A 20,556-nucleotide genomic window follows, 5' to 3' on the forward strand; every position below is an offset into this window, starting at 1 on the left:
ATAGATAGATAGATAGATAGATAGATAGATAGATAGATAGATAGATAGATAAATAGATATGCTCAATGTCGCCGAAGTGCGCTAAGAAATGCTTCGCATTTAAAAGCGCACAACGTAGGCGCAGATCTTTACGCACTTGCAGCTCATGCACAACAAGCGTTTAAGAACAGCGCATTTTGTGCTATCCAGAAACGAACGAGTTAAACAGGCACGTTTACATGCCAGATATCAAGACTACAAGACGGACAAACGCTACAGAAAATAGCGTGCAAATGAACACACGGTGCACTGGTGATTACGATTAAGCCCGATCGGGATCTGATTTCTCAACAATGATCGGGTTCCTTCTGCAGCTTGGGCAAGGGAGCTGATGACGATCGAGAAATTCGATCCGGATAAGGCTCGATCGCGATCAAAAGTGCCAGTGTCACACAGCTTCAACTCCCCAAACACAGAAAGGCAATAACGTATACGCTGCACAAACAGGAACGGTCCGTGGGTTGCCACTTGTCGCGCCTGATCTTTACCAGCCACAGGAGTCGCCTCTTCGTATCTTTCGGAACATCTTCCAGCCATTTCGCGAATGGTTTGTGCACTGTGGTACGCAACACCTGGGCATTTTGCCCTAGAAGACGCCGCACACGTGTCTCACTCAACCAGCCGCGACGATGCGTGGGGAGCGCAATGGCGGCCGCCGGTCGAAAGGCGGCATTCACCCCTTCACAGAATGACTCCACCCTCCACGGCGGCGGAGGAGGGCGCACGCATCGAGGAACCCTAGCGCAGCATAAAGTGCCTATATATAAAAAGTAGCGACACTCTCCTCCTCCGCCTTCCCTCCTCCTCGTTTCTCCTCTCTTTCGCGGTCCTTTTTCAACCGTTGCGCCGCCTACACCGCTTGAAACACGTGCACTTGTTTATCTTTCGCCGCTGATCAGATTCGACGATCGCCGACTGTGTTCGTCGCTATCGTCGTGCTCCTCGCCAGTCGGTAGACGCTTCTCGGGCGAAAATGGCGATGGAGCGTGATCGTAAACAAACGCAGCCAGCGCCCGGGGGCTCGACGGTCCACGTGATGCCATTAGGCCAATACCGACGCGGCGTCGGCCTCGGACAGGGTGTGCGAGGAGGCGGCGGCATTCTTCAAAGCGTGACGCTACTTTTTTATATAGGGGCTTTAGCGCAGCAGTAAAACCCCTATATACAAAAAGTAGCGCCATCCACTTCCCTCCTCCTCCGTTCCACTATCGCGCTCGGCGCGACCAGCGCGATCGAGGCGCGATATCGACAGTGGCGCCGCCTGCGTCGGGCCTGCCGTGGCAGACGACAGCTAACGCGCTACCAGAGGATACCGAGGAAAACTTCGATCTCCCCTAGCAAAAATTCTAATATAAAAACTAATAGCCTATTAGGTTATTGACACTAATACAGTCTATTAGGTCTATTAGTGTATTAGTCTAATAGATATTGGTGTATTAGTCTAATAGGCCTATTAGTCTAGTAGGTCTATTAGTGTATTAGTCTAGTAGGTCTATTAGTGTATTAGTCTAATAGGCCTATTAGTGTTAGTCTAATAAGTCTATTGCTGTGAAAGAAAATGTTGCAATGCACCAGATAACGAAAAACAGGTAAAATTTCTAGAAGCATTTATTAGCACAGCATATCTTTTTACAGATTCCTCTTTCGAGATCTTCGTCAGGTCAGCAATCTTGATTGAGAGCTTTTCGTTGACTTCGACCAGAGGACGTCCTTTTGATGAAGTGGTTAAAAAAACCTGGGTACAAAAATACACACATACAGAAACAGTTGAAAGCAGGGGTGCTAGTTCTACCACGAAACGTTTAAGCTGGCAATATTTTAGGACAGTTGATATATGCTAGCTCAAAATATTTATAACAAACAATGACGTTACCTGACGTGACAGGACAATTACAAAGCACACAAAATCAACATAAGATGTGCGTTCCATCGAAACTGTAGACAGATATAAGGAACTCTAGACAGAAATCTTGCACAGCGTTGTCGGAAACAGGCATGTTATTGCTGCAACGCACACAGCTATCGGCCCGACAGCACTGTACTTACGTCCACCGTCAGGATTTAAAAAAAAAGAAGAAAACGCTTCATACTGTACTACAGAGGCATAAATAAGAAGTATAATTACCTCGAGATGGCAAATCGGCGCCGGGGAAAACGCTGCACATCGATGCACGCTGATAGATCCACAAAGCCGCGAAGGACAGGGGTAAAACAGTTGCCTTGCGTTGTTTTGAAGTATTAACAGCATCCATAGATAAAACTATCCAAATATATTACTGCACGAATGAGATTGCGCAGGCGCTAACACCACGGGTTCCTTAAAAACACATCGTTCATTCACTAACACGCACACCTCGCGTGACGCCTCGCCTTGACATGGCAGCCGCCATGGCACACGTGCTGTGCGCAACTACGGCTGACTACGGTCGCAGTTTTATATCCTTCCCAACCGCCGTGTTCCCTTCTCTGCGATACTGCTCTTTGATGTCAATAAATATTACGGCCTTTTATATGCGGTATCAAGTCAGTAATTTAGGTTAAAAGTTTTTACATTTACTTTTTGCGCACTTCAACAGAAAATACGACACTAACGAAACTTCAGCCGCAAACAAATATGGTTGCTGCTATTGCCATGGGTGTTCTGTACTATTGCACCGTCGTTCGTAAGCTGACCGGGCAGCGCGATTCTGCCTTGCAGATTACAGCCGGTAATTCGTTTTTTTTTTTTCGTTTTTTTTTTCATGGGAAAGTATTCGCTGTGCTGTAAACACTAGATGTTTCCTCAACGACTCATCGCGACGAGGTTCAGTGAAGCAAAATTGGCAAGACCATGTTGGCACACGTCGCTTTTGTGTATGTCGCCGAGAGATGGCCAGTTTCACTTGCTTAGTGCGCTGAAACTAATGCAAACGTGCGAACGCAGTCTGCTGCACATTTGTACAGCAGGCCTGATTTTTAATTATTCAGTGATTAAATAGAAACACCTCTCCATGCAAGCAAGGGGTCCGCTAGTCTATTTTTTTCATCAACTTTCACCAGCAAACGCGAGCTGTGGAATCCAGCAATACATGTTGTATCAGACCAGCAACAATCTCCATAAGACCAATAGGACCTATTAGTCTAACAGAGATACTAGTAGACACGCAACACTGTTTGCATAAGACTAATACAGGGCCTATTGGTCTTATAGGTAAATCAGTACGACTAATATAAATTTCTATTGGTCTAATACAAAACTGATACAACTAATACAAAACTGTATTAGACCAATACAAACTTCTAATAAATTTCTATTAGTCTAATACAAAACTAATACAACTAATACAAAACTGTATTAGACTAATACAAACTTCTATTAGAATTTTTGCTAGGGTCGCCCTGCGGATACGTTTTTGAGGCGCGATTTTGCTTCGTCAGTCAGTAACTGGTTTTAATAATGCCGTTTTGAAAGTAGCAACGCGACGATGCGAGACAGCGCAAATATCAAGTGTGCAGCAAGCGTTTGCGCACGGCGGATGGTAAACAAAAAAAGCCTTTTGCCCTCGCCTTGTCGGTTGCGGCAACTTAAGGCGCAGCAGCATGCCATCACAACGAAGTTCTTGTCCCTAACACGTTTGATCCGTTTGTGCGTACAGCACTTTCGTCGCACAGGCCCGAGAATGGCAGTCGGAGCGCTGGAAAGAAAAAAATATACAAAAGCGCAACGCGTACTTTCACGTGACACGGATTGGCTAATGGGGGAGCGGAGGAGGCTGGGGCGACAGGCGGCGGCAAGGAGGAAACGCCGGGGTGAGCGCGGTGGCGGCAAGATCTAAGAATGACGCTACTTTTTATATATAGGGGCTTTAGCGCAGCAGCGCCTTCAGGCGATCGTTTTCTCGTCTATATGGACCTATTGCGCGTGCTGATAGCTTCGCGTGCGCTGTTTTTCGCCGCTCAGTTCAAGTTGAAGCAAGGCAGCAAGCTCAAAGGTGAATTCGCTCGCCGCCGCGCTTGCTCACTCGGCGTTTTCAGAGAGAGCGGTAATCGAGAGAGATGTGTTCATGTTTGCTTGTGCGCGCGTGACACCGTGCTTGCTAATTTAGTTTACCAATGCTTACAAGTTTATACGACCACTAAAACTATTATCCTTACTTTGTATAGCTGTCCACTAATTTGCTATAGCAATCGATGCTTCACCTTACGGGCGAGATACTGCAAATTTTCATTCTAAATCCGCCATTAGCCCTTCGTGATAGGACGCCTCGCCCATATGGGCGTAAAAACAGGTTGGAATAGTTCTGTTATACCGGCCTTGGGGAACAGAGACGCCCGCCAGCTTCACCCGCTGCACAGCGCGTGCCTCCGAAAAATCTAGTTGGCTCGCAGCCTGCTTTTTTGTTGTTTTGCACCTCAACTAGGGAGCGCTAGCTGCGCCACTCAGACCACACAACCGTACACTCTATCAATACAGCCGCCCTAGCCGTTCCGACAGCAGCGACAACAGCCGATAGTGGCCGCGCGCGCGCCGGCCGAAAGCTCCGAAATGTCCATTGTTACAAGCGCGAAAATTACGAGAAACTCTGCGGGAGATGCCGTCACGCGGTGTGCGTAATGCGAATAGCTGCATTCTTCTTCGGAGAACGAATCCGCTCGCTGTTCGCGGCCACTGACGAAGCCGTTCTGGCGCAGCGAGGCGCAATTTCGGTCGATTTTTTTTGTGTTTGGCGCAGGATTATGCGTCTGTATCAAAAATGCGCAATTGGCACAGGAGTCCCACGCCTGCTTTCTTCCAAAGCGGGTACGCGACGCGCAATAGGATGCGCCTCTGCTCGACCCACTGTAAAACATTCTAGCACACTATAGTAGTGGTCCAGAGCTCGAGGCTCAATACGATTTGAGTCATTTTGCCAGAGCACACGTCCCGCCTGCCAAGGCTATGCGCAACTATACATACGAGAGATACATGCTGCTTGAAGAACGAGAACAATATTTGTTCTCCAAAGGGAACGGTACAATAACATAGTATAATGAAAGCCGACACTGCGGCCGCAATGCACGCCCAATCACCGAGCTGCATTAAAAAAGTAAAATAAATAAGAGAATGAAAGGAATTTATTCTTAAGGCATAAATACATGTCATATATGCAATTATGAACACCATTTGAGCGGTCTGAACGCAAATACCAGCGTGCGAAGTAGTACGAATGACCCTGCCGAGCAATGTCACCAGCAGTTTCCAACGGCGCGACCTTTACGCGGCCCAATCCACATAGCTTCTATCGCAACGCCGCCACAGTATTTTTCCACGTCGGGCGCCTCACTGCAAAGCATGCACCGCCCCAGCCGCTCGCCCCACTCAATAGTATTCTATAGTCGGGTACAACTTTAGAAGACAGGAGAGGCCCCGCCCAGATGACCGAAGCGCAGAATCCAATTGCATCCGCGACTAAAGAAATAGTCCCGCTCAAAAAATAGTACACTCTAGCCGAAGAGCAGCCCCGACCGGTCGTGAGCGCAGCGTATGGATAAGGTAAATGGAGAAAGAAAGCTTCTCATTCCTCCATGGTGCAGCGTAATGAGCTGCATCTAGGAGGCCGGTTGAGAACATGCGTGCAATAATGAATGGACGTAATGCCATATTTCAGCCGCGTGACGAATTATCTTATCTTATATACCAGTCATCATTTTACCAATTCGTCTTTGACGAATCAGCAAGTCGCGAAGGCGCTTACACCGCGCTGAAAGCATTAATTACATTGATTTAGGTAAGGAATACAATGACATCCTTTGGTTTGAAGCATAACTGCGAGTCGGCCTAGTTGGAACAGATTCATTTTCTTAAAATTTTGTGCGCAAACAAACAGGGACGAAGAAAAGGAGACACAACGACGAGCGCTTTCTAACAACTGATTTTTATTATTGAAGAACCACCGGCTTAAATACCCACAGACCTGCGCGATCCTGTCAATAGAACACGTCAAGAGCGCATAAAATAACGCTTGTCATGAAATGCCGCTACGCGGTCAGCATAAAAGGCAGCAATGTTCATAAAACAAGCACAAAAGGCGAAAATGCGTAAAAAGATATCATAACAGGAGCGAATTCTCTTTATCTAACAATGAAACAGAAGGATGACTGATGCATTTTTCTTTTAGTTTTTCAATCCAGTGAGCTTCCACAATTTCTCCCGCGGTTTGGTTTCTATGCCTAGACAAAATGGCGGTGCTTCCAAGACAAGGTGAGCACGCATGTTCTTCACAATGCATCGCAAAATGCGTATCGATGACGCGCCCTGGGCAGCCAATCGGATAGCTGGCCCAGTGACGTATTCTGGGCAAATCGCGTCATCTGGGCCCCAAACTCAGCCGCTTGGCGTGCTGCAATCGGTAGCGATGTACAGGGACCCTGAAACGATTTTGACGATTTTGTACAAACGTACTGAGTCGTTAGGGTAGGTGCTTCTGATCATTAATTGACGCATCTAAGCGCTCCACGTAAAGGGTGTAATTTATTATAAGGTTTTAAAAATGTATTCCTATGAACTAATTTCGGCAGGGCATAGCGCATTAACCTCGGGAAGAAGTGGCCGCAAAAACCTTCACTGTATCGGCTGTGTGGTCGGTGCTCGCTGTTTCTACTTGGAATGAGCGCACTGAAACACTTAATTAAACTCTCTCAGTATTTACAATGCTAAAAAAATAATGGTAGTCACCATGAAAAGCATTCAAGCGGGAAAACTAAGCGCGACCAAATCATTTGCTCGCCCGGAGGTATGCAGACGCCGCGAGAAACCACGATGATGATGATGATGATTTATTGGCATCCCCTTTGAAACGGGGTGGCGACAAATAGTCACCTAGCCTGCTTGATTTAATCAGGTATACTACACATGTTCTTTATCTCGCATTTTTGTATACCTTTTTCAAAAATTTAGCTTGTACCGCTGCCTATGATTTTAAGAGATCAGGTCGTATTCATCTTTTCCCTGCTTTTTTTCCACCAGTACTCTAATCGTCTCTTGCTGATCTCTACGGCTGATCTGTTTATGTTTCCTTCCACTTTAAACCCAAGCGCTTCTGGGAGTTGCACGTTACCTACGGTTCTCGCTGGGTGGATCCCGTCGCATTCCATTAGGATGTGCTGAGTGGTCTCTGGATCTTTACTGCAGCATACACGTCTCATCTAGTTCCGAATATTTGTTCCGATATGTTTTCGTCCTTAGGCAACCGGCTCGAGCCTCAAATAGCAAGGCACTGCCCTTTGTGTTATTGTACAGATTTTCCCTTCCAATTTCTCTCTTCTCATTCTTGTAAATCTCCATTGTCCTTTTCGTTTCCATTCTTTGCATCCAATTCACGGTCTCTATTTCTCTCACTTTCTTTCTGATGACCCCTGGTTGTCTATTTACAGTTTCGATTATCCTTTACTTGGTTGCCAACTTCCTTGACCTCTTCCTCCATTCTGTGTCCACGCTTTTCATGTAGAGATACTTGGGCACTTTAGCCGCCCATTTATTTTCATCCATGTTCCTGAGCCTTTCTTCAAAACTAATTTTGCTTTGTGCTTCTCTGACTTCAAAAGAGGCCCAACCCATGTCTCCATGCACTGCCTCATTTGTCGTATTACCGTGGGCTCCCAAAGCCAACCGGCCTACTGATCTTTGGTTAACTTCTAAACCCGCCAATATATCCGATTTTAAGCATATAATGGCATTGCGAATGTTAGCGATGGCACCATTACTCCTTTCCAGATTCCACGCACCACCTCATACTTATTGTGGTCCCACAGTGCTCTGTGTTTCATTAATGCTGCATTCCGCTTCCCCTTTATTTTCAGATTATCTTGGTGGTTGCTTGAGTAATTCTTTCCTTCGTTTATGTGTACGCCGAGGTACTTATATTGCTTCACTATGGGTATTACTTGCTGTTGAATTGACACCACGAAGTTACTCGTGTGTTCATTAAAGATCATAATCCCTGATTTCTCTGTGCTAAACTTAAGGCCTAGATTTGTCGCTGCGTTCCCACAGATATTCGCAAGTATCTGTAAATCTTTTTTATTGTCCGCTAGTAGCACAATGTCGTCTGCGTACATCAGTCCAGGGACCTTCTGTTGCACCATTTGTCCATTACGCATGTAGGATAAATCAAAACCTAATTCGCTGTTTTCCAGTCGTCTTTCTATGCCCTTGACGTAAAGCGTGAACAACAATGGTGACAGAGGGCATCCTTGCTTCAATCCTTGGTGAATTCCCACCATTTCATTTCCTTTTCGGCCTTCCCATGCCACTTGTACTTGGTTGTCTCGATATATCTCCCTCAGCAGCTCCACGAAATCGTCATCTATGCCTTCGTATTGAAGAATATCCTACAACAATTCCCTGTCTACGTTGTCATAAGCTCCTTTAATATCTAGAAATGCTACCCATAAAGGTCTTTTCTGAGCTACTGAAATCTCTATGCACTGAGTTAGTACAAACATATTGTCTTCTAAGCGTCTGCCTGGCCTGAACCCATTCTGTAGTTCCCCCAATACACCGTTTTCCTCCACCCACTTCGACAGTTCTAATTTTATGGCTTGCATTGCCATTCTATATATCACCGACGTTACTGTAACTGGCCTGTACGAGCTCGTCTTATCCTTATCTCCTTTGCCTTTGTAGATGAGATTCATCTTGCTTTCACGCCATCCAACGGGAATATTCTTTGTTCTAATCACTTGCTCTATGGCATTAGTCAGCAGTGCCTTGCTTTTTGGACCGAGGTTTTTGATTAGCTGTATTGGGATTTCATCGGGTCCTGCTGCCGTGTTGTTAGGGACATTTTCTGCTGCCTTTTTCCAATAGAAGCTTTCTATGCTGAATTTTGATCTCTCAAGCCTCTCTGTTGTTGCTGGATCTGTTGTCTGAACTACACTTTTTCTGGTACCGAAGTTATGCCTGATAACGTCTGTGATGTACCGCAGCGCATCATCGCCTTCATAGATGTTACCGTCTTCATCCCTTATAGCTGTTTGCGAGTTTCTAGTTGGAGCTCCGAGTGCTTTTATATGGTTCCAGAATCTTTTTGGGGCGCCTTTGTCTCTTTTGTGAATGTTATGCACCCAACGTTCACTTGCGCATTTAATTTTCTCTTGCACGAGCTCACTCGCAAACCTTTTCTTTTCTCTGTATCTATTCCATCTAAGGAGCACCCCTTCTTCTTGTAATCCCAACTTTTTGGCTTCTCGATGAACCCTAGATGCCTCTTTACGCTCTTCTATAGCTTGTTTAACTTCCTTGTTCCACCACTTACGTGGTTTCCTCTTTCCAATCCAACAATTGTATTGCCGTGTCCGCCTTATTTCATGCTGCATAACCTCCACCAGTTCCTTATATTCCCAGACTGCTGTAGGAAAAGCCTCAATTTTCTTCTCTATGTTGTTTGCGATCTCTGTTATTTGCTCGTCATTCATTTTTAAAAACTCTGAGGCTATTGGTTCATGTTCTGCGCTGGTACCTCTCCCAAACTTTAATGCTAAACGTCTATGATCGCTTCCCAGGCTATTTTTTCCATTTTCGTCTATTATCATTTGTTCCAGTTGTTCGTAGACCATTTATGAGACTAAGGCGTAGTCGATACATGACTGCCTGTTTCCGCATTGCCACGTTACCTGTCCATGACACTTATTCTCCCTGTTAACTACTATAAGGTTCTGTTCATCACACAAATCCAGCACTAGAGAGCCGTTGTAATCAGTATATCCGTCTAAATCGTCCATGTGCGCGTTCATATCTCCCACTAATATCACCTGGCCCGAGTTACTGAACTCATTAATATCGCTTCTAATGCAATCGACCAATTCCTTATTTTTTTCCCTGCTATCACTACCTGTCCATAGGTAAGCTACTCCCAGCCACGTCTTTTTACCTTGCCATGTACCACTAATCCATAAATGCTCTTTACATGTCTCGTTTACCCTTCGCCACTTCAGACCTCGCCTAATTAGTACGCCAACCACGGCGCCCCCGCCGGTAGCGCCGTCACGCGGCAGGAACGCGCTTTTGGGCCAGCCTCTGGAGGCCGGTCTTCACACCAGGTAAGGTGGCTAGAAGGGGCCCTTCTAGCCACCGTAACCAGGTCGTGCTTCACACCTCCCCATTCTAGCCACCCTAGCCGGGCGGCTGGCGGAGGTTGGAGAGCCTTCGCGCGCTGGCTCCAAGACAACCAGAAGTACACGACAACGTACGTCAGAACATGACGTAGAGCCAGCGAAGGCGGAGCTTAAGTAGTAAGTGGTTCGTATGGAAAAGGAAAGGTTGACGCTATCTTCTGCAGCCCTTGAGGGAGCACGGCTCAGCGCCAACAGGGAGGGGAAAGTGGGAGAGAAAGGGGATAGTGTGGAATCGTCTTAACCCCGATCACTCGGCGCACGAGTTGAGGAGGAAATGCAACACTGGCAACGCACGCTGCTTGATCGCTCTCGCAGGGGATCGACGGCCGGGCGGCTAGCGGAGAGGTTGGAGAGCCTTCGCGCACGCTCCAAGACAACCGGAAGTAGACGACAAGTACGTCACAACATGACGTAGAGCCAGCGAAGGCGGAGCTTAGCCCCATTCACTCAGCGAACCGTTGAGCAAACGCATGGCTAGGGAGGAGGGCAACTTGTAATCGTCCGTAGCTCTCTTAATATGAGACGCTTCCCTTAAATTGTGACGCGAATGTTTTACTGTAGCTGTATCCTACACGTCTACAAAATTTGTCCGAACCGTTTCATGGACCCTTTAAGAGGAGGAGGATGTGGGGAGCACACGCACCCATCTTCTCCTGCGTACTCTCGTCGTCGCGTGCGCACGTTGCGGACGCATCGGAAGTCGGCGTAGACACGAGAGAGAGGCACTTTGCCCTCTGCCGGATCTCGCTCGCCTCTCGCGACGCGCGTACCCCGCGGGAAAAGGGAAGGTATCCGACGGGGGAGAAGGCAATTCTCCTCGCGAAAGGTAAAAAAGGCATAAAAGAGCGCCACCGGCGCCCCTACCTCGAACCTGCCGGAACGGATATTACCTGCTGTAAGCCGTGAGTGACCTCGCTTGCGTGACTAACACACGCAACGAGGCAAGCCAATTTATTCCTTATTACAGATTGGACTTCCGTCTGCAAGTGTGCCTTATTGCTCGTATCAGTAAACGTTGTTGAGTTGACTCGCTCGTTGCCTTATTCGCCCGAACCCTACGTAGCTGCGATCGCACGCGCTACGGGTTGGGGAGTACGACGGAACGACTGTGTGCGGATAGATCCGGAGCTTGCCTTCAGCCCTAGCCTCGCGCAGAACGTACCCCCACACACTTCAAAAGTGAACTATAGCTGCCATAGAGTTTCTCACTATTTTATCTAGAGTGAAAAGTGGCGATGCTGCGCTGTGATATCCATGGGAATGCCGGTATATTGTGACTTCGGATTGGCATCGTTCTCGGAGAGCCAAGAAAGCCTTGAAGACGCGCCTGGCTAGCACCATTTCGTCTGTCACAATGATTCATGTCCTGTTAAAACAGCACGTAATTTATTATTACACAAAAACATGTTTTGTTTAATTTTGAGGACTTACTATTGCATGCACAATTATATGAAACGTAAAAAGTATCAGCTAGCCGCTAAAGTTGGAGGGCAGACGACAAGATTATCGCTCGCTTTGGAACTTGTCGTCTGTTCTTCCTTTTCTTTGTTTGATTCTGCATTGTAGGTGAGTAAACTTTATGAAGTTATGAAGCGATGAAGTTAGAAGGGCCTTGAAAGACATGACCAGGGGAAAAGCGCCTGGAGAAGATGGAATAACAGTAGATTTAATCAAAGATGGAGGAGATATCATGCTTGAAAAGCTTACGGCCCTTTATACGCAATGCCTCACAACTTCAAGTGTACCAGAGAGCTGGAAGAACACCAACATTATACTTATCCATAAGAAGGGAGACGTTAAAGAATTGAAGAATTACAGACCCATTAGCTTGCTTTCAGTATTGTATAAAATATTCATCAAGATAATTTCCAATAGAATCAGGACAACACTTGACTTCAGTCAACCAAGAGAACAGGCTGGCTTCAGGAAGGGATATTCTACGATGGACCATATCCATGCCATCAATCAGGTAATCGAGAAATCTGCGGAGTACAATCAACCTCTCTATATGGCTTTCATAGATTATGAAAAGGCATTCGATTCAGCAGAAATATCAGCAGTCATAGAGGCATTGCGTAATCAAGGAGTGGAGGAGGCATACGTGAATATCTTGGCAAATATCTACAAGGATTCCACAGCTACCTTGGTTCTCCACAAGAAAAGTAGAAAGATACCTTTCAAGAAAGGGGTCAGGCAAGGAGACACAATCTCTCCAATGCTATTCACTGCATGCTTAGAAGAAGTATTCAAGCTCTTAGACTGGGAAGGATTAGGAGTGAGGATCGATGGCGAATATCTCAGCAACCTTCGGTTTGCAGATGACATTGTCCTGTTGAGCAACAATGGAGAGGAATTACAACAAATGATTGAGGACCTTCATCGAGAAAGTGCAAGAATTGGGTTGAAGATGAATATGCAGAAGACAAAGATAATGTTCAATAGCCTGGCAAGGGAACAAGAATATCTAGGTCAATTACTCACAGGGGACCCTGATCATGAGAAAGAAATTTACAGAAGAATAAAATTAGGTTGGAGTGCATACGGCAGGCATTGCCAAATCCTGACTGGGAGCTTACCACTGTCGTTGAAAAGAAAAGTGTACAATCATTGCATTCTACCGGTGCTAACATACGGGGCAGAAACTTGGAGGTTAACAAAGAAGCTCGAGAACAAGTTAAGGACCGCACAAAGAGCAATGGAACGAAAAATCTTAGGAGTAACGTTAAGAGACAGGAAGAGAGCGGTGTGGATCAGAGAACAAACGGGGGTAGACGATATTCTAGTTGACATTAAGCGGAAGAAATGGAGCTGGGCAGGCCATGTAATGCGTAGGATGGATAACCGGTGGTCCATTAGGGTTACAGAATGGATACCAAGAGAAGGGAAGCGCAGTCGAGGACGGCAGAAAGTCAGGTGGGATGATGAGGTTAGGAAATTCGCAGGTGCAAGTTGGAATACGCTAGCGCAAGACAGGGGTAATTGGAGATCGCAGGGAGAGGCCTTCGTCCTGCAGTGGACATAAATATAGGCTGATGATGATGATGAAACTTTATTGAAAGATGTAATATGGGCGAATGAAAGCCGTTTATGTAGATTTTATTTTAAGAACGCAGTATTTGTGGAGCCATACCCACGAATTAGACGAAGCCTCGTTCAACACCAGCCAACACAAGCCTTGCAGACACATATCCCATCATTCCTATGAGGGCACGGCGCCCTTTAAGAAACTCGCATAGACGGTGACTCCAGATTACCCTGTAGGTGTTATAGTGAGAAACTCTACGATAGCTGCAGTTCAGGACCCACAACTGTGCTTTGTACCGTCTTTCTTAAAACAAACATAAGACCTGCACCGCATCTGCACCTCGGCATTCATTTCGCGTGTCATTTTGTGCACGCACCAGTGAACTTGAGCAGCACAATTTCTTAACGTCTCATGCCCCGCCGTGAACTCGCTCACAGCAGTGGAGGCGAATCGAATAGACTTAGAGAACCGTGTTAGGGACCGCATCTACTACGGACGACTAGCGCCCTGGCATCAAGGAGCCCATTTAATTCTGGCTTGTCAGAGTGGACACGAGGGGGCGCGAGGGAGATTCGGGAGGAACGCGCCGAGCCGAAGCACATGGCCATCGCTAAGTTCTAGTTTTTTATTTCAATAAATAACTATTTGTTCCAACTGAAGCGTGCCATCGTCATCACAGACGGCCGACATGGCAACGAGGATGGGATGGACCCATCCTGACAGGTACTGAAGGTTCTTCATGACCTAGGACTGCGTGTTGTGTACAGCAAGTGTATGTTTGCAGAAAAATGGATACCACTCCTTGGACTCTTGATATCACAAGAAGGAGTGACGATCGATCCACAGCGCATTGCAGCGATAGCAAACTAGCACACAGTGCCACAAACAAAAAGTGAGGTGAGGTTCTTCCTTGGACTTGCGTCACATTACCGCAAGTATATAAAAGACTTCGCAAAAATTGCTCGACCATTGACACTTCTCACGAAGAAAGATGCAATTGTTCAGTGGACACCTGAATGCCAAGATGCCATGGACACACTAAAGAAACGACTAACCAAGGCACCTAACTCGGCGACTTTCAATCCAAGTCTACCGACACAAGTACATGTCGACGCTTCCCACTCAGCGCTTGGAGCAGTCCTTACCCAAACACAAGACGACACCACCCAAACTACTCAAGCCACAACGGCTTCCTATGACCGGCCCAGACAAAGAAAGCCACCACGTTGGCTCGAAGATTTCGTGACTGATTAGTGTAATGCGAGGACGCATTATTTAGGAGCCCGGGTGTGTTAGGGACCGCGTCTACTACGGACGACTAGCGCCACCTGGCATCAAGGAGCCCATTTAATTCTGGCTTGCGAGAGCGGACACGAGGGGGCGCGAGGGACATTCGAGAGGAACGCGCCGAGCCGAAGCACATGGCATCGCCAAGTTCTAGTTTTCCATTTCAATAAATAACCATTTCTTCCAACTGAAGCATGTCATCGTCATCACACGCGGCTGGCAACAGTCAGCTTCGACTATATCCACGACTGCAGCCGCTCGGCTGATTGCATGATAATGACAATGACATGCTTAAAGGTTTTGGTTTCAGTTTTACTACCAAGGTAGCATCAACAGAAGAAACATCAACGCTGTGCTTCATTTGGTGCATGCTTGGCACAATTTTATGCTAAAGTGCCCTTTTGGAGCAGGACGGAGCAAAGGACTGCTCTTGGTGTAATTTGGCACTGCTGTTCCACTACTGCGTTTCTCTGCAAGGGCTGGACAGAAATTGTGACAAAAGATTTATTTCAACAAGTAGACACAATGTTTATTACTGAATGTTTGAAATTTGGGCACAAAGCATAACCTCAGAATGACGCTAAAGTGAAAACAAGGCTGAGAAATCACAACACTGGTTTTGAATGAGAGCAACACTTTTCCTGCTAGCGCAAATCATTAACAGTGGGAACTTGAACACAAATTACAACAAATTTGTCACTTAAAGTGCACATACCCGACAAAAAAAAAAACAAAAAGAAAACAGTTTCTCCACATTACATCATAACACAAAGAAAATGAATAAATCCTAGGTCTGTACAGTGCAAACAAAAAACATGTGAATCACACTTGCAAGTTCACAGTGCACACACATGCTTGCTTCACAAAATGGTGGGAAGATTCACGTCAAGGCTGCAGGGACACACACACACGCACACTATACAGCACTCACCAATAAATACAATCATGTGTCACATAGTGTCTTTGGCAGACTAGAGACGACGCACAGTCCCAGTGGGCCACACACTGCTCTGCGTTGATAGGTGACCCTGTGAACGTTGTTGAGCAATTCTCTCAAGCATCCACGAATTGTGCCAATGACTTGTAGCAGGCTACGGTGCAGCCTGGCTGTGAAACCATCACTCACAATGCATACACATACGATGCACACAATGAAGGCTACTAAAAAGTTCATTATGCTACAGCATGACATCAAGCGTCCTTGTGTACACCACCCCTCTGCAAAAAGAGTAAAGGCCAGCCGGCTGGAATTACCCGTTTTGCAGTAGGGAGGAATACACCTCACGGGGTTAAGCAGTGGTATCTTACACACACCCTACTTAAAATGACAACAAAGGAATGCCTCCTTAACAATCGTGCTTGCTCTCTGTGTGCCAAACACTCGTATGGCAATCGTGAACATACCATCCAGCCTTCAACAGGCCTGACAAAGCACACAAGATAATGCATTTTTGGCAGCAACACTAGAGTCCATGGCACATTAGGAGTGCACCACTTGCCGAGGCTTAGCTGCTGGACTTGAGATCCAACTCTGCTACCTGGGCTCTCCAACGAACATCTTGATGCACTGGGCCGAGTCAATCCACCTGTGTTGTGCTAACTGGCACAGCTAGAACCTCCACTGTATCGCCATTTCCTTCGGTGCCAGCAGCTTCGGCAGACACAACAGGTGCCATAGTGACTTGCATTCCATGGTACATGGACACTGGTATGGTCACCATACCGGACACTGGGAACGCTGCAAGAGGAAGCATTACTTTAAGTGCCAGCAACACACATGGCTACGGTTTGTCCACTGCAGGCAGTGATTAACCTTATCTCACGCCAGCTAGTTCCATTCTGCAAATTTCTTAATCTGTGCTTATGAGGCATTGCGCATAAGAGGATGCTAGCTTTTCAAGGGCAATGGTACCTGCCCCATGTTTATTCACAAAAACTAATATTGCACATTTCTTTGTTGTTACCTCGCAAAGACCTGCTAAGTTCATCCCTGTCCGGCTTGGGCAACTTGCAATAATTTAATAACAAATTCATTTAAATGAACATGTTCTGCACACGACAAAAGGCATGGTCATGCCTTTTATCACATGCATTAGCATGGTCATGCATTATCGGCACGGCATCGTGTAGGGTGGAAAAACATAAGTTTTCATAGATTATCACTCAGTATGGTTTTTGAAAAGCTTTTGATCTGTCCTGGTCATGCTGTCCCAACTAAATGCTGCCAAGAATTTAAAAAATAACGAAGGGCCTTACGCAAACAGCAATCACTGTACGTCGTTGGGCATGGTTCATGCTACTCAAGAGTAATTCTTTCTTCATTTTGCAGAATTATTTAATAAGGTGTAATTATCAACTTTTGATTAACCTGCTCAAATAAAAAAAGCACCAATGCAAATATTGGTCACGATGTCAAGAGGTGATAGAGAACAGCATTTAAAGAAGCCTAAGTCTTGCACGGTTCATTTTTGCAACAAAAGTCCATGAAAGGAAAAACAATTTAAGCACATGACAATATGTGCCTAGCTTATCGCACTGAAAACAAGTGGCCATGCTCTTTCCCTGATGTGTGAGCAGCTTTTGGCACACACATCTTTGGTCTCTATAAAATGCGTCAACTTGCATAAGCACACCGCACTAGACAACGAGGTTTATGTTTGAGACAGCTGCTATCGCTGGCATGCAGCTACATTGTCACGTGGTCTCTTTTATTATCGCAAGCTTGCTTTTTCGTCAGAAAAATGGAGCACCCAAGACTTGGGTTGGTTTAAAAACTATTGTCACGTAGTAGTGAGAGCGAAGAAAACAGTTGTAAAACTGTGTATGACGAAACTGGTTCTTTATTGGGCGAACCTGTGCCCACAAAAGCAAACTGCACTTAAAGCACAACGATAGCGGCGAACACAGTCGGCGATCGTCGAAATCTGATCAGCGGCGAAACGAGCCGTCTTTTATACATGAGTCATCGAAAGTTCTAGATTAATCCCTGGTGCCCGCGTGTCTTCCAGAAAGTACTAGCCAATTCGCGTCGCTCATACAATCAGATTACATAAGCGTCAGTGACAACAGACAATGGATAGAAGCATCGATAACGTTAGATAGAGAAACTTCAGATACCTGCAGGCGCGTCCTGTGCCTAGCGATAAAGTTTAACATTTGACAGCCGGTGAAATATAAACATGTACACGTGTCAATACCCTCCCCTTAAAAAGCATTGTCCCGATGCTACCAACAAACACGAAAGCGAAAACAAAACCACACGTAATAAAGAGAAAAAAAAACAATAAAAAAAGCAACAAAGTTCGTAAGCGGGCGTAGGAAGGCTTACGGCGCACCACGTGGATGACTTCAGGTCGTGCGTGGCGCCGCTGTGATTGCGAAATGCCATCAGGCATTTCGCAATCCGAGTCCAAGTCCGTCAGTCCTCTGCACAAGCACGGCGCTACGCTGCTTGCGTCGGTGTGGACTTCGCTATCGGAGTATTGGCGGCGACTGCAGGCATCGCTTCAGTTGTTCAAATGCTTCCACTTGTGGCGTCTCCCACTTGAACTCGACGTCGGCCTTCGCGAGGTACGTCAGTGGCTCGGCGATCCGTGAAAAGTCCATGACGAAGCGCCTGTAAAGGTGCACAGCCCAAGAAATCTACGCACTGCCTTTCTGTCGGCGGGCGGAGGAAAGTCAGTGATGGCCGCCTGTTTCTGTGGGTCAGGGTACACTCCAGACTTGTTGATGACGTGGCCCAAAAACAAGAGCTCCTCGTATGTGAAGCGGCATTTTTCTGGCTTCAACGTAAGTCCGGAGGTCTTGATTGCTTGAAGAACTGTTTCAAGGCGCTGGAGGTGTTCCTCGAAGCTTGAGGCAAATACAACTACGTCGTCCAAGTAGACGAGGCTAGTCTGCCACTTCAAGCCTGCCAGTACTGCATCCATGACGCGTTGGAAAGTCGCAGGTGCCGAGCAAAGACCAAACGGCATGACCTTGAACTCGAACACTCCGTCTGGTATTATAAAGGCAGTCTTCTCCCGGTCCCTTTCGTCGACTTCGATTTGCCAGTAGCCGGTTTTTAGGTCCACCGAGAAAAAAATACTTTGCATTGTAGAGTCGATCCAAGGCCTATTCGTGGGAGAGGGTATACGTCCTTCGTGATTTTTCCACCGAGAAAAAAATACTTTGCATTGTAAAGTCGATCCAAGGCCTATTCGTGGGAGAGGGTATACGTCCTTCGTGATTTTTCCACCGAGAAAAAAATACTTTGCATTGTAGAGTCGATCCAAGGCCTATTCGTGGGAGAGGGTATACGTCCTTCGTGATTTTTCAACCGAGAAAAAAGATACTTTGCATTGTAGAGTCGATCCAAGGCCTATTCGTGGGAGAGGGTATACGTCCTTCGTGATTTTTCCACCGAGAAAAAAATACTTTGCATTGTAGAGTCGATCCAAGGCTTATTCGTGGGAGAGGGTATACGTCCTTCGTAATTTTTCCACCGAGAAAAAAATACTTTGCATTGTAGTCAATCCAAGGCCTATTCGTGGGAGAGGGTATACGTCCTTCGTGATTTTTCCACCGAGAAAAAAATACTTTGCATTGTAGAGTCGATCCAAGGCTTATTCGTGGGAGAGGGTATACGTCCTTCGTTATTTTTCCACCGAGAAAAAAATACTTTGCATTGTAGAGTCGATCCAAGGCCTATTCGTGGGAGAGGGTATACGTCCTTCGTAATTTTTCCACCGAGAAAAAAATACTTTGCATTGTAGAGTCGATCCAAGGCCTATTCGTGGGAGAGGGTATACGTCCTTCGTGATTTTTCCACCGAGAAAAAAATACTTTGCATTGTAAAGTCGATCCAAGGCCTATTCGTGGGAGAGGGTATACGTCCTTCGTAATTTTTCCACCGAGAAAAAAATACTTTGCATTGTAGAGTCGATCCAAGGCCTATTCGTGGGAGAGGGTATACATCCTTCGTAATTTTTCCACCGAGAAAAAAAATACTTTGCATTGTAGAGTCGATCCAAGGCTTATTCGTGGGAGAGGGTATACGTCCGTCGTTATTTTTCCACCGAGAAAAAAATACTTTGCATTGTAGAGTCGATCCAAGGCCTATTCGTGGGAGAGGGTATACGTCCTTCGTGATTTTTCCACCGAGAAAAAAATACTTTGCATTGTAGAGTCGATCCAAGGCCTATTCGTGGGAGAGGGTATACGTCCTTCGTGATTTTTCCACCGAGAAAAAAATACTTTGCATTGTAGAGTCGATCCAAGGCCTATTCATGGGAGAGGGTATACGTCCTTCGTGATTTTTCCACCGAGAAAAAAATACTTTGCATTGTAGAGTCGATCCAAGGCCTATTCGTGGGAGAGGGTATACGTCCTTCGTGATTTTTTCACCGAGAAAAAAATACTTTGCATTGTAGAGTTGATCCAAAGCGTCTATTCATGGGAGAGGGTATACGTCCTTCGTGATTTTGTTGAGGTGACGATAATCGACGCAGAAACGTAGGATTCCATCTTTCTTGTTCACTAACACCACGGAGGATGCCCACGGAGTTTTGGACAGCTGGATGATGTCGTCACGTAGCATTTCGTCGACTTGTTGCCTTATTGCATCACGTTCGCTAGCCGAGACTCGGTATGGGCTCTGATGGAGTGGGCGGACATGTTCGTCGGTTATAATGTGGTGCTTCGCCACAGGACTTTGTCGAATTTTTGATGACGACGAGAAGCAGTCCTTGTATTAGAAGAGCAAGGCTTTTAGCTGTTCTTTGTTATGCCTGGGAAGGTTCTCATTACGTAGAAAGCTGGTTTAGGTACTACAGTCGTCGTTGCAGGTTCTCTAGAGTCTGTGAAGGCGAAAGCACTGCTGGCTTGTACTATTTCATCGATGTAGGCGACCGTGGTGCCTTTGGTAATGTGCTTGTATACGTGGCTGAAGTTTAGAACAAGAGAAAGCTGAGTAGTTGGTAAGGGCTGAAGTTTGTGAGTATCACTCTTGCTTTTCTTAAACGTAGCTCAGCTATGCCTCTAGCGACACAAATCTCACTGTTGAGCAGTAAGTGATGATCACCTTCGACGAC

The 20,556-nt window shown here is 46.2% G+C and overlaps 1 protein-coding gene and 1 long non-coding RNA gene across 6 annotated transcripts in view; both read right to left on the reverse strand.

Annotated features, from left to right (window-relative positions):
* Nucleotides 1-1,629: 1,629 nt before the first annotated feature.
* On the reverse strand, nt 1,630-2,826 carry LOC125940645 (uncharacterized). The gene is made up of 2 exons (XR_007463842.1): nt 2,165-2,826; nt 1,630-1,774 (listed from the first exon to the last, which is right to left on the reverse strand). It is a non-coding gene; the product is annotated as an uncharacterized LOC125940645 (long non-coding RNA).
* Nucleotides 2,827-14,971: 12,145 nt separating this feature from the next.
* The window catches only part of LOC119430996 (nuclear respiratory factor 1-like), a 157,795-nt gene continuing 152,210 nt past the window's right edge, over nt 14,972-20,556 (reverse strand). For 4 of the 5 annotated variants that reach the window (XM_037698462.2, XM_049657073.1, XM_037698463.2 and 1 more), the window contains one exon: nt 14,972-16,223. In XM_037698462.2, the coding sequence (XP_037554390.1) occupies nt 16,063-16,223 (161 nt within the window). In that variant the 3' untranslated portion in view covers nt 14,972-16,062. The remainder of the gene's footprint in view (nt 16,224-20,556) is intronic. The other variant, XR_005187954.2, reaches the window with a different exon arrangement.

The sequence above is a fragment of the Dermacentor silvarum genome, chromosome 10 (assembly GCF_013339745.2).
Source record: "Dermacentor silvarum isolate Dsil-2018 chromosome 10, BIME_Dsil_1.4, whole genome shotgun sequence".
Classification (NCBI taxonomy): domain Eukaryota; kingdom Metazoa; phylum Arthropoda; class Arachnida; order Ixodida; family Ixodidae; genus Dermacentor; species Dermacentor silvarum.